At 37.4% G+C, this 15,564-nt stretch overlaps 1 protein-coding gene across 1 annotated transcript in view; it reads right to left on the bottom strand.

Annotated features, from left to right (window-relative positions):
* TEX11 (testis expressed 11) overlaps positions 1 to 12,649 on the bottom strand; it is a 247,086-nt gene extending 234,437 nt beyond the window's left edge. Inside the window, exons 1-2 of the mRNA XM_052662695.1 lie at positions 12,643 to 12,649; positions 2,111 to 2,167 (exon numbers count right to left, since the gene is read on the bottom strand). Coding sequence (XP_052518655.1) covers positions 2,111 to 2,167; positions 12,643 to 12,649 — 64 coding nt within the window. The remainder of the gene's footprint in view (positions 1 to 2,110; positions 2,168 to 12,642) is intronic.
* Positions 12,650 to 15,564: the final 2,915 nt, after the last annotated feature.

The raw sequence follows: 15,564 nt of genomic DNA, 5'->3' as shown, positions 1-15,564 counted from the left end.
TAGATTCCATCAGCAGATGAATGGATAAAGAAGTTGTGGTACATATACTCAATGGAATATTACTCAGCTATTAAAAAAAAACACATTTGAGTTAGTTCTAATGAGGTGGATGAACCTGGAGCCTATTATATAGAGTGAAGTAAGTCAGAAAGAGAAAGATAAATACAGTATATTCACGCATATATATGGAATTTAGAAAGATGGTACCAACGATCCAACATGCAGGGCAGCAAAGGAGACACAGACATTAAGGACAGACTTTGGACTCAGTGGGAGAAGGCGAGGGTGGGATGATTTGAGAGAATAGCGCTGAAACATGTACATTACCATATTTAAAACAGATGACCAGTGCAAGTTCGATGCATGTAGTAGGGACACCAAAAGCCAGTGCTCTGGGACAACCCAGAGAGATACAGTGGGGAGCGAAGGGGAGGGAGTTTCAGGAGGAGGACACATGTACACCTGTGGCCGATTCCTGTTGATGGATTATGGCAAAAACCATCACAATATTGTAAAGTACTTATCCTCCAATTAAAATAAATAAACTAATTTAAAACTAACTTTAAAAAAAGAAAAAACAATATAAAACTTTAAATTTGACTTCATTTTTTTAATCCAGATATTTTATTAGAATACCAATTATAACTCCTAGTACATAGTATATGAGACTCTGATTTTGACTTGTGAATGTTCTCTTCATATTTTATATTATTCATTCTTCGTCAAAATAATCTGATCCTTTCAAAACATATTTTCAGTGTCATTCAGTTGAGCAACTTGACTGACACCAGCTGAGGCAATGACAGCACTGCAGTTCTTTAGGATAAAATGCAGTCAGCAAAGCTGAGTAAGTAAGAGAGATCACATAGCTGAATGGTTGAGAGTTACACTACGAAGGAGAGACTTTCTTCTGGGAGAAGTTCAGAAAAAAGCTTCTATAAATACAGCCTATTCCTGAGATGTGAAGACAACATCCTGTATTAAGGTTATATCAAGCAAGATTGTACATTTTCAAAGAAAATGATTAAATTATCTTCCCGGCTACTGAAATAAACTATGATTTACAATATGATTTCAGTTAATTTAAATGAGATTCATCCTGGTTAAACCTGGGAGTCACTCTATTGAAGCAGCCACGTTAATCTGTACCAATTAATTCTAATTAGGTAGACAGCATTTTAGGTACAGTATAGGGAAAATTTCTGTCCTTGAGGACAGGAGCTTCTGTTACAACATGGAAAAAAATCTATCAACAGTCCTGCCAAGTCTCTCCCCATGACCTCCATCAACTCAACCAGTCATTCAAAAGCCAAAGCAGTTCAAAGACTTTCCAGGGGCAAGATTTTACTCCAAATCACAATAATTATCTGCAAATGCTTCAGTGAGAAAAGGACAAAAAATGACAATAAAGTTAACATGTGCCTAGTGCTTTATATAGTCTCTTAGCTTTTTCATATGCATTTTCATTTAATCATCAATGCACTCTGTAAGGGAGATTATTTATTTAAAGAACTTTCTTCTTTTTTGATATTTACTTATTTGGCTGGGTCTTAGTTGCAGCACACATACTCTCTAGTTGTGGTATATCAGTTCTCTAGTTGCAGCATGCAGGCTTAGTTGCCCCTTGGCATGTGGGATCAAACCCACATCCACTGCACTGCAAAGTGGATTTTTAACCACTGGACCACCAGGGAAGTCCTGGAATATACTTTAATTTTATGAGATGCAGGCACTGAGATTTAACAAAGCATAGTAACTTCTTAAAACTGACAGAAAGAGGAAGTAGTAAACTAGGACTTGAACTGAGACTTTCTATTATGAAATCCTATACTTTCCACTATACTAGGCCTATTGAGAAAGGCCTGGAAGAACTGACTTGCCAGGACTCTGAGACAGCTAAAAAATAGTAAAGAGAGAATAAATGAGCCAACACTATTGAGAGTGCCACACTATAATTGTGTTGTGGGCTAAGAAAATCTCCCAGCAAGGGCTGGTTTTAATGAGGACAGTCAAAATGTCCAAAACAGTGTCAAGGGGGCATGGGGAAAAAATTGGACAAACAGGTTAGTGATGGACAAAATCACACTGCAAATCATACTGCCTATCTTACGGTCAGAAAGACAATCATTTTTCTTATGCAATGTTCCAGGAGGACCCAACTGACGAACTGGGTATGGCACAACAGAATCCAATCAGTGAATCATAATGCCTAAGTCACATGAAACTGCATGCACCATAGTTTTAACAGAATTATTTACAGCAATGTATTGTAGTTCTGAGCAGAACCTTCATCCTTGAGAGCAACTAGGAAAGGATACAGGGCAGGGTTAACTCCATGAAAACCATGACAGTCAGAAATGATAAAGCTCAACAGGGGCCTAAAGTATACCCATAGCATGTTAAATATCAAATCTGATGGCCACTATGACTTCATTCCAGAACAACCTCTTCCCTACTTCATAATACTGTTATTCTTTCTCACTCCAGACAGAACTGGCTCAGGGACTGGAGCAAACTTAAGCCTGGGTTCATCAGGAGATAAAGGTACGTAAAATTTTAGAGGGCAAATGGCTGGGCAGCAGGGAGGGTAAAAAGGCAAGAGATGACTAGATCATGCTAATCAAAAAAGGAATTTCCAACTTGATTCTGGTGAGGAAATACATCCAGCCTCATCCAGGGCACTAAACTTTAGAGACTAAAGGGTAGAACTATACTTACTCTGAACAAACTATAGCAGTAAGAGGACTATCTCAAAAAGCCACAACTCAGTCCTCTCAATCAACTGCACATTGTATACAGGTTTCAATGAATTTGGTATTTTATTTCTTTCACACACCTATAAAATGGAAGGTCAAAAACCAAACTCAACTCGTCAATTCATCCAATCCTACCCCTAAGCATCTGTATAGATTTACAAAGTCTCTGTATAAGTTTTACTCTCATTACATCCTCTTACCCACTGTAGCTGAGCCCCGTTGCTCTTGACTGAGTCTTTTATTCAGCTGAAATCTGGTTTGTTTTAGTTACCACCATATCAAAGGCTATTTCTATCTAAGTACTTAATTAACTTCTGTTTACATAGTGTTAACACATTAAAAAGCAGAGACATTACTTTGCCAACAAACGTCTGTCTAGTCAAGGCTATGGTTTTTCCAGTGGTCATGTATGGATGTGAGAGTTGGACTGTGAAGAAAGCTGAGGGCCGAAGAATTGATGCTTTTGAACTATGGTGTTGGAAAACACTCTTCAGAGTCCCTTGGACTGCAAGGAGATCCAACCAGTCCATCCTAAAGGAGATCAGTCCTGGGTGTTCATTGGAAGGACTGATGCTGAGGCTGAAACTCCAATACTTTGGCCACCTCATGCGAAGAGCTGACTCATTAGAAAATACCCTGATGCTGGGAGGACTTGGGGGCATGAGAGGAAGGGGACGACAGAGGATGAGATGGCTGGAGGGCATCACCGACTTGATGGACATGAGTTTGGGTGAAATCCGGGAGTTGGTGATGGACAGAGGCCTGGCGTGCTGCAATTCATGGGGTCGCAAAGAGTCGGACATGACTGAGCGACTGAACTAAACAATGCACTAGGCACTGAAGACAGACTTATCTAAGCCACTTGCCCAGTAAATTCACATCTAAATCAGACCAGAAATAATAATACATGGAAAGGCTGGGAATACAATAAGTAGACTATAACAACACAGTTGGAAGGTTAAAATGGGGTTAGCTAAGCTGAGTGTATTAAAGCAACTCTTACCAAACAAGTCTTTGAAGGAAAAAAAAAGTCTAAGTTGATTCAACTGTCTCTTTAGTTTCTTATCTCTACACTATTGTAAACTCCACACAATATACATAAAACTTGCCTGCAAAAGAGGTCAAATGTTTAATGAAATCAAACGAATGATGGTTAATTTTCCACACAAGATATCTTCAGCCTTTCCATTCCTAACAGAATGGCCTAGTTATTTAGAGGATTGCTAAGCAAAATGTCATAAACAATTAAGCATCTTATGAACTGCCTTAGATGGTGATAGAATAACACAGAAAAGTCTTATCTGAGCCCATGTACATTTCCAAATCATCATGAGAAATATACAGTATCATCCCTGGTGACAGTATTGCTATCCCTGTGGGCCATATGAACGAAATAGACATGTTTAATTCAATAAGCATTTAATGATAATCAAGTATTTTGTTAAACAGACCAAGAATAATGTAAACAAGACACAGTTCCCTCCCTCGAAGAGTTTAAACACATTTCCACTCAAGATATGTGTATATACAGGTATCAATCAACCAGCTATCCAGAGCTGTAAGTCACCTTAAAATTCTACTAACACACTCTAATTTTATAATTAAGTTATAATTTTATAATTAATTGACCTATCAATAACTGATTTTATCACTGATACAGAGAAGTTAAGTGACAATTTTATAACTGATATAGAAGAAGGCCAAGATAAAAGCTATTAGTAGCACAGCATGAACAAAATCCACAACTGTACTTCCTGCTTTGGCTGGTGTCTATGTCTCCTTGTAAAATTTAATACAACAAACATTCACTGAATGCTTAATATTAGGCACATACTAAGCATCATCCTGTTGGGTTTCCCTTGTGGTTCAGCTGGTAAAGAATCTGCCTGCAATGCGGGAGACCTGGGTTCGATCCCTGGGTTGGGAAGATCCCCTGGAGAAGGCAAAGGCTACCCACTCTAGTATTCTGGCCTGGAGAATTCCATGGACTATATAGTCCATGTGATCACAAAGAGTTCCTTTGGCACTCAGCAACTTTCACTTCACTCAAGCATCCTGTTAGGAATACAAAGATGAGTGAAACTCTACACTGTCAAGTACATCACACTGTTAAGAGAAATTAAAAGGAGAAAACTTACAATATAAAATAAGTGCTGTGAGTTCAAGATGCTATGGGAGTATAGAGGAAGAATTAAGTAACTACCCATTTGAGAGTTGGGATATAGGGATGGCAGGATAGACTTCACTGAGGTGCTATCTAAGGTGGGTCCAGAAGGATCACTTAGAGATTGCCAGGCAACATGCCAAACAGGTGTAGAAAGTTCAATAGGTTCAAATAATCATAAGCGACTATGTATGGCTGGAGAAAAAAAGTAAAAAAAAGTTACAGAAAACACAATTAGAAAGGTATATAGGGACCAGAGCTTGAAACCTATTGTATGGCATATTAACAAAATTCAATGCTGTTAGTTATACCATCTCTTTATTTCATAAACCATCTTATTTCTACCTAATATGCGCATGCCAGGTGACTCCAACAAGACTATCAACAAGGTTTCTGCACAGGCCATATAGAAGCTGTGTTCATGACACACGGCACTCTTGGGACATATCCTAATAACTCTGTCATTCCTAATCTGAGGATATTACTGTGGCATTTAAAGGAATGGGAACAAATAGTTCAGGGAGGCTTTCAAATGAATAAAGTCCTCTGAGATTCAATGAAAGTCAATTATCTTGAGTGAGTTCTCCTACTACAATTTTCAGTCTAGATTTGCAGTCTAAAATATTTCAGTAATTTTGGATACCGATTATATACTGAAATAATATTTTAGATATGTGGGGCTAAAAACATGGCACCAAAATTATTATTGTATTATTTAAAATAACTACCTGTTTCTGCTTTTTAAATGTGGCAACTAGAAATTTTTAAATTACATTTGTTCAGTTCAGTTCAGTCGCTCAGTCATGTCCGACTCTTTGCGATCCCATGGACTGCAGCATGCCAGGCCTCCCTGTCCATCACCAACTCCCAGAGTTTACTCAAACTCACATCCATCAAGTCAGTGATGTGATCCAACCATCTCATTCCCTGTTGTCCCCTTCTCCTCCTGCCCTCAATCTTTCCCAGCATCAGGGTCTTTTCCAATGAGTCAGTTCTTTGCATCAGGTGGCCAAAGTATTGGGAGCTTCAGCCTCAGCACGAGTCCTTCAAAATTTGAATATTCAGCTACCAATTACATTTGTAGCTCACACTATATTTCTATTGGACAGGGCTGGTCTAAAGTATATACTGTCATTATCTTCTGAAGATTTAATGATACAAATTTTTAATATCTATCAATACTACTTTAACAGTCATCACAGATTTAACAGAAAAAAAAGTAAAAACTTGGATATGTTATTAGACCTCAAGGATGTTTATATTATAAAGCAAACATAAAGATGTTAGAAATTTAGAAAAAGGAGAATTGTCTCCAAATTAACAACAGGAAAGGGAAAGCTTGATAAAGTTGCCATTCTTTAAGAAGAAATAACCCTCATATTGAGAAGGACAATTGGGCTAAATTATCTTGGTACAACTATTTAACAACACAAACTTTTTGCTATTCCCATGTTAAGTCAACTTCTACTGTATATGGTCCTGGTGCTTATCAAAATGAGGAACTTTTTCTTCCTGAATCAAGCAGGATCATTTTAGGAACTGCTCCCAGCCCAGTTGTTATTGTTTCTTAAGAAATTGGGCCTTTTAAAACCTGTCTTCCAAAAAAGGAAATACTCTAGAAAAACTGTTGAAACCTGGTTAAAACACACTTTTTAATCTCAACAAATCCACTTCTAGATAATTTCCTCAAGAGAAATGAAAACTTAAATCACTTAAAACATATACATGAATATTCACAGTAATCTTATTCATAATATTCAAAAATATCCATCAACTGATGAAGAGATAAACAAATTGTGGTCCAGTCATTAAGTAGAATGCTACTAAGCAATAAAAAGGGATTAACTACTTACATATGAAATAGTATCAATGACTCTCAAAACGATTATGCTTAGTAAAAGACACCATAGAAAGAAAGAATACATACAGTATGATTTCATTTATAATCTGCAGTGAAAGAAATCAGAACAGTGGCTATCTGGGATAGAGGGTGGGGAGTCGATCGACAGCAAAGGAGTATGACAGAATTCTCTGAGATGAAAATATTCTGTGTCTTGATTGTAATGGTGGCTACACAGGTTACATTTGCAAAAAAACAAACAAATAAACAAACACATCAACCTGTACACTTAAAATGTGAATTTTATTGCATGTAAATGACAACTCAAAGTTAATTCCTAAGAAAGAAGGAATAGGAAAAGAAAAATGAAGGAGAAAGGGGAGGAGAGAGAAAAAAAGAGCAACTACTACAGAAACGAAATCCCTGCAGGCTGTAGGTCAGGAGCAGGATAGCATAGTGTGGCATTAAACTTTGTTCAACACCAAGAAGGCAGTTCAAAGGTGAACAGGAGGTTCATCCCATTTAACCACCCTCACCCATTTCCCTCATCCTTCTCCCCCAAAATTGTAACTATGTGAGGTGATAGATGCCTTAAACATTATTGTAGTAATCACTTTGCAATATATACATATATAAAAATCACTACGCTGTATATCTTAAATTTACACAATATTATATGTCAATTATATCTCAATAAAGCTGAGGAGAAAGATGAATAGGAGGAATTGGTAACAGAAGTTCATATACAGAGAGCCTCAACAGGCCTTCAAAGAGATGAACCAAATTCTAAATCTAGAGTTAAAGCCAAGTACAGAATAAGACAGTGGCCAGGCTTTGGAAACAGAAAATCAGGCAGGTTGAATAAGCATACTCAAGAGTACTTGAGCTCATCAATGAATTTGGTAAAGTTGCAAGATACAAAATGAATATATAGAAATCTCTTACATTCCTATATACTAACAACAAAAGATCAGAAAGAGAAATTAACGAAACAATTCCATTTATTATCACATCAAAAGAAAAAATACCTTGGAATTAACCTATCTATGGAGGCAAAAGACCTCTACTCAGAAAACTGTAAGATACTGATGAAATCAAAGATAACACAAACAGATCGAAAGATTTACCATGTTCTTGGATTGGAAGAATCAGTATTGTGAAAATGACTATATTACCCAAAGTAATCTACAGATTCAATATAATCACTATCAAATTACCAATGCCAGTTTTTCACAGAACTAGAACCAAAAAAATTTACATTTTGTATGGAAACACTAAAGACCCAGAATACCCAAAGCAATCCTAAGAAAGAAAAACGGAGCAGGAGGAATCAGGTTTCCCGACTTCAGACTTATCCTACAAAGTTTATAGTAATCAAAACAAGGTGGTACTAGCATAAAAACAAATACAGATCAACAGAAAAGGATAGAAAGTCCAGAGATAAACCCACACACCTAAGATCACCTAATCTATGACAAGGGAGGCAAGAAGATACAATGGAAAAAAAGAACCTCATCAATAAGTAGTGCTGGGAAAACTGGACAGCTACATAAAAAAAAAAAAAATGAAATCAGAACACTCTCTAATACCATACATAAAAATAAACTCAAAATAGATTAAAGACCTAAATGTAAGACCAGATACTATAAACCTCTTAGAGGAAAAGAAAGGTAGAACACTCTCTAACATAAACCACAGAATGATTTTTTTGATCCATTTCCTAGAGTAATGAAAATAAGGACAAAAATAAACAAATGAGACCTAATTAAACTTAAAAGCTTTTGCACAGCAAGGACTTCCCTGGCAGTCCAGTGGTTAAGACTCTGCGCTTTCAATGCAGGGAGTGTGGGTTTGATCCCTAGTCAGAGAATTAAAGATCCCACATGCTGGGGAGCAGCCAAAAAAAAAAGGAATCCATAAACAAAATAAAAAGACAACACATTGAATGGGAGAAAATATACGCAAACAAAACGACCAATAAGGATTACTCTCTAAAATATACAAACAGCTCATGTAGCTCAATATCAAAGAAACAAACAACCTAGTCAAAAACTGGACAGAAGACCTAAATAGACATTTCTCCAAATACAGAGGCTAAGAGGCACATGAAAAGATGCTCAACATCACTGATTATTAGAGAAATGCAAATCAAAACTACAATGAGGTATTACTTCACACAAGTCAGAATGGCCATCGTCAAAAAATCTACAAACATTAAATGTTGGAAAGGGTATGGTGGGAATGTAAATTGGTACAGTCACTATGGAAAACAGTACAGAGATTCCTTAAAAAGGCAAATATAGAGCTACCATATGACCCAACAATCCCACTCATGGCCATATATCTGGAAAAAACCATAATTTGAAAAGATACATGTGCCCCAATGTTTACTACAGCACTACTTACAATACCCAGGTCATGGAAGCAATCTAAATGTCCATCAAAAGAGGAATGTGGTTATATATATACACACACAAACACACATACAGAGGAATATTACTCATCAAAAAAATAGTAATAATAATTTCATCTGCAGCAAAATGGATGGACCTAGAGATTGTCACACTGAGTGAAGTCAGAAAAAGATAAATATCATATGATATTGCTCATATCTGGAATCTAAAAAAAATGGTACAAATGAACCTATTTACAAAACAGCAAGAGTCACAGATGTAGAAAACAGACTTTTAGTTACCAAGGGGGAAAAAGGGGGGAGGGATAAATTGGGAGACTGGGATTGACAGATACACACTACTTTATATAAAACAGATAACTAAAGAATCTACTATATAGCATAGGAAACGCTACTCAGTACTCTGCAGTGACCTGGGAATAGAATCTAAAAGAGTGGATACATATGCATATATAACTGATTCACTTTGCTATAAGCAGAAACCAGCAAAACATTGTAAATCAACTATACTCTAATAAAAATTAATTCAAAAAAATAAATACTTTTTAAAAAAGCATACTCAGAGCTTGCTGCCTAATGAATTCATGTCAGTCTTAAGTTTTTAATAACATAACATTCTGCCCTTGGCTCTACTCTATTTAACAATTTTATCAATGATGTGCATGAAGAAGTTGAGAGAGAAACAGACAGGAAATAAGAGACAAGATATAATCAGAAACAAAAATTAAATCCCCAATTACAGAATGACATTAATGTAAGAAACAAAAAGTCCTGCATTTAAGTCTCTGAAACTAACTCTACCAATATATGACAGTCAAAATGTAGCTTAATATAAGCATGTATTAAAAAAAGACTGAGGGTCTTCTGGGGACCAAAAGCTCAAAATGAGTCATTAGTATGGTGTGATTGCCAGCTCCCAAAAAAAGGAAAACAAAATTCAATCTTAGCTATAACAGTATCTAACGACAATAATGATCATTTCTAAATCTAAAGCAAAAGATTATTTTGAGCTTATCATACTGAACCGAGAGAATTGTGTTCTGTTCTGTGTACCATACTTTAAGGAATAACATGAAAAAAACAGAGCATGTTCAGAGGACAGCACACAAAATGATGAGAGGACTAGAATCCACTTAACATGAGGAATGACTAAAAGAACTAAAAATGCCGAATCTGAAGAAGAGACTTTCCAGGGACAGAAGTATTTTAAAATAGTTTAAGAGCTGACATGCAGAAAAGGAGTTACAATTATTTAGACACAATGAGTATAATTTAGACCAATTTCTGTTCCTTTTTGACCTTGAAACTGACTAGAATTGTTGATATAAAAAGACAGATGTTATGTCAATTCTCCCTGAGAAGAAAATAAGCTAAGCCATCATATGGCCTTTTGTGATCCATTTTTATAAAACTTGACTGAAAAGGTTATGCACACAGAAGATAAAACTCAAATGAAAAATAAATATATGAAAATATACCCAACTTTGCTACTTAACAGATATGCAAATTAAAACATCCATGTAATACATTAGAGCAATGTAAAACATTACAGCAAATGGAACTAGCTGAGGAGTATCTAAGAACTCTCTATACTCTCTCTGTAACTACTCTGCAAATCTAAAACTGTCCTAAAATAAAATGTTACTTAAAAACAACAACACCCTTCAATCATGCACAATTTTTTAAGTCTGACAAAAGCAAATATTAGAAAGAACAATAAGGAAAGAGAAAGGAAGAGGCAGTATAAATTGTTCAGCCTGCTTTTGACAACGATTTGGCAATATTTGTTAAGTTAAAGATGCTTATAGCATTTCACCCAGCAGTTCAAATTCTTAATTACAATCCAGAGTAGCACTGCCACTACAGGGTAGCCATTAGCCATATGAGACTATTGAGCACTTGAAATGTGGCAAGTCCAAAATGAGACATGCTTTAAGTATAAAATACATACTAGACTTCAATGATTTTGAATAGAAAAGAAAAAGAATGTAAACTATTTCATTAATAATTTTTATATTGATTACATGTTAAAATGATAGCATTTTGGATATACTGAGCTAAATAATTTGTATTGTTAGAATTAATTTTATCTGTTTAAGCTTTTTTAATGTGGTACAAAAAATACAAAATTCTTTACATTTGCACTATGTTTCAATTGTACAGCACTGCCCTAGAGCTTCATCCACTAGTGTTCAAGAAATAAATGAGTCATAACCAACATTTACATTTTTAAAAGAAAAAGCATAGAATAGAAAATATTCAAAAAGCATAGAATAGAAAATATTACATACACATGCACTGTATGTAACAAGGGTAAAATGATTTCATTAAACTTTTGATACAGTATGTATATACCAAGATGTGATGGAAAATATATTTCCTTTCCATAGGTGTTGGTGGTAGTCAAAAATGTTTGAAAGCTCCTGATAAACTCTTCAAAACACAATGCTGTAATGCTGTTGAGATTAGATAAATAAATTGTGGTACACTTATAGTCAGTGTAACAATATTAATAAGCAGTGTAAATAAATGAACTAGAGCTAAAATATCTGTATGGGTAAATATCCAAAATATAATACAGAGCAAAAAAAAAAAATACAACTTGCAGGAAAAAAATCATACAAAATGATGCAATTTATGTAATATTTCAAAGATGAAAAAAAGGCACCTTAATCTTTTAGAGAGCATCCTTGGGGGCTCAGATGGTAAAGAATCCACCTGCAAGGCAGGAGACCTGGGTTCAATCCCTAGGTTGGGAAGATCCCCTAGAAGAGGGTATCGCAACCCACTCCAATATTCTTGCCCAGAGAATTCCCACCGACAGAGGAGCATGGGGTCACAAAGAGTTGGACAAAACTGAGCGACTAAGCACAATCTTTTAGAAGTATGTGGCAAAATGTGAAGATTCAACAAAACTTAGTGGTAGTTTTACAGGTCTTCACTGTATTCTTAAACTTTTCTGTGTGCTTCAGATATTTATGTAAATACCAGGTCTCAAATACAATATATTTAAAAGTAATAATCCCTATTCAATGTTTTTAATCCTTAAGATGAAAGTGAAAATCACTCAGTCGTGTCCAACTTTTTGTGACCCCCATGGACTATACAGTCCATGGAATTCTCCAGGCCAGAACACTCGAGTGGGTAGCCATTCCTGTCTCCAGGGGATCTTCCCAACCCAGGGATCGAACCAAGGTCTCCCAAGTTGCCGGCGGATTCTTTACCAGCTGAGCCACAAGCGAAGCCCTAAAATAGCATATCCTAAATTAAAACTTAAGGTTAAGTGGTAATGGGCTTTGTTGTTGTTGTAAAATGATAAGCATTAACAAAATACTGACCTAAACTTTTTTAAATCACAGATTTGTAGCCAATCTGGTTATGACGTATTTCATTATTATATGAACATGAATGCAAATGTACCATAGCTCTATGTCCCCGCAAAAAAGAAATATGGTAAACTCTCCCATACCTGGCATGGTTGCGGAATCTGGTTTTCTAGTCAATTGAACTGCTTTTTTAACTAAGAATTCCCACAAATATCATCCATTGGGTACCAATTTTCAAAAGAATTAAGATACAATAAAATGCACTTAAACCTAATGCTACACAAGATATAATTTATTTTTCACTGATGATTATGGACAGGTACTTCAGGATCTAGCAGTAATTTTTTTAATGTCCTTTTAACACAGATTTCTATTTCAAATTAAACCAGTGTTACTACACATGCACAACAATCCCGAGAAAACAAGCTATAAATTGTGAAATTCTATTTCCCTATGCTAGTTTATAAAAGGATTCCAGTGTCTTAAACATTGTTTTCCAATACGTAAATGAGAAAACTTGGAGCTACGGATACTCTGAAGAGACAAAATTAGGAAACAAAATATATTCAGATGGTCTTAGATAAGGCAGCAAATAGTTAAACATTTTCTTTACTATTTTTACATTTTCTAGTGTAAAGCTAGATACCTTTAAAGTCCATGAAACGAAAATCATTGCTGTCCATTTTGGAATCTCTGGCTCAGGCCTATGAAATAAGAAAATACTTTAATATTCCGTCCTTTATTCTCCAGCGTCGCAATAAATTTCTTTTCAAATTTTTCCTCTCAGTTCTGTTCCAAAAGAAAAAATGCTGAGGAAATTTTTAAACCCAGAAAAAGCAGTTAACGAAGGCCAGGGTCAAGCTCCTGCGACGTGAACTCGGCTGAGAAAATTTTCATCTCGAGTCTTTGGACAATCTGCCCCGTGACACAAAAACCGCCCTCCCCCTCCACCCCGGGCTCGGGTTACCCTGTGATTGGTCTGTCTTCTTGTTGCCTCCTCTAATTGGTTCAAAATCTCCCACTCTTGCCGCTCATACCTTCAAAGCATCCAATCACTGACCGTCCTTTTTCCCGCTCTCTGCAGACCCAGCTAGCGCCTCAGCTCCCTGCCCCCAACAGTCACGAGCCACGCAGCTCCCTGCCCCCAACGGTCACGAGCCACGCAGCTCCCTGCCCCCAACGGTCACGAGCCACGCAGCTCCCTGCCCCCAACGGTCACGAGCCACGCAGCTCCCTGCCCCCAACGGTCACGAGCCACGCAGCTCCCTGCCCCCAACGGTCACGAGCCACGCAGCTCCCTGCCCCCAACGGTCACGAGCCACGCAGCTCCCTGCCCCCAACGGTCACGAGCCACGCAGCTCCCTGCCCCCAACGGTCACGAGCCACACAGCTCCCTGCCCCCAACGGTCACTAACCATGCAGCTTCAACCAAATTTTAAGTCCTTCACATTCGAACTACAATAAGTATCTCCCACTTTCGGTGGCCCCACACCACTGTCCATACTTCATCCATGTCCCCAAACCCTGCCTTTTGCCCACCTTCCTTCACCCAAGAGTCAGTTCCATAGTTCAAAATCACTACCTCAGAACCACTTTAAAAAGTATTTGCCTATGGCCGATTCATGTTAATGTCTGGCAGAGGCCATCATAATATTGTAAAGTAATGATCCTCTGATTAAAATAAATATTTTTTAAGTGGTAACCTAACGGCAGCATCTCCTCGCTAATTAGAAACCACCCAACTAACTTGTACCTGACCCTCCTCTAGCACTTCCAACCAAAAAAATCACTCACATCAGCCGGCACAGCCGACGCCACCGTGCTCCTCCGAGTCCACAGTGCGAGTCGAGTCGTCGTCGAAGAGAACAAGAGACGCTAGGAAAGCTCCTCCCCCAAAGTGACGTAAATCAAAGGACGTAAATCGCAGAGCCGTCGCAGAACGGATGTAGAGCCTGAGCTTCCAGGCACAGTCTGTACATGAAGTTCTGGGAATGCAGTTCAGAGGGCTGGGTGAGAATCACTGAGCGTGAGGGAGTATAGTGCAATACTAAAACATACTGCAGTTACTACGGGAAGAGTGCAGACGGTGAGGGTTACAGAAAAGAGGAGAGCAGGTCTTCGAAAGAAAAAAAAAGAGAGGAAGGAAGGAAAGAAAAGTAAAATAAACAATGTTGCCCATTGATATTCAAGAGTAGCAAAGGTCAGAAATATCAGAAGTTGAGGAGACTGAAAAACCCTGAGTTCCAAGATATGTTTCTGCTGCCCTGCCCTTGTCAAGTCTTAAGAAAAATACCCAATGGCTCCCCTGCAGGTTCACAGCAAGGGCATGGCACCTACCCATCTCCAAACAAATGATTTCATTGATGGTGTGTAATATATATATATGAATATGTTTGATTCCAGCTAAATCTATGGGTGATGCTTGCAAGGAAGGAGTTGGCCTCTGCTGAAATCGCCACTCAGAGACAGCAGTGTTAAGACATGATGTCTCCATATTTGGAGACACCCCATATCAAAACATTAACAAGCTTCCCACCTCTTGCCTCACATACCCCTTTTTTAAGCCCTGTGCATCTCAGTCAAGCCAGATGCAGAGCTGGCTAACAAGATGAAGAGAAGAGATTATGGCTTCAAATCTGGGAACACTAACAGAGCTTCCTCGCAACCCTGAGTCTCAGATTAGTCATTATTTACTATGGAAAAGATGAGATTTCTAAAAATAATTTCTTTTCCCTCTTCAAAATTTTCTGCATCTAAATCACATAGTATCACGAAGAAAAGGGGTAAAACAGGAAGTACTGCTGTTAAATACTTTTCTTTTGGATCCTCCTCTATTAAACCCTGGTATATAATTCACAATCCTAGATTGCTAAATTAGGGGAAGAAATATGGTAGAAAAGGGCAATGTGTGTGTGTGTTCAGTTGCTTAGTTGCGTCCAACTCTTTGTGACCCCGTAGACTGTAGCCTACCAAGTTCCTCTGTCCATGGAATTTTCCAAACAAGAATACTAGAATGGTATTTCCTCCTCCAGGGGATTTTCCTGACGGAGGGATCAAACCTGCAT

This window comes from Budorcas taxicolor, chromosome X (genome assembly GCF_023091745.1).
Source record: "Budorcas taxicolor isolate Tak-1 chromosome X, Takin1.1, whole genome shotgun sequence".
In the NCBI taxonomy this organism is placed as follows: domain Eukaryota; kingdom Metazoa; phylum Chordata; class Mammalia; order Artiodactyla; family Bovidae; genus Budorcas; species Budorcas taxicolor.
Note: the sequence above shows the minus strand (reverse complement) of the source record. Positions and strands in the feature narration are given on the sequence as shown.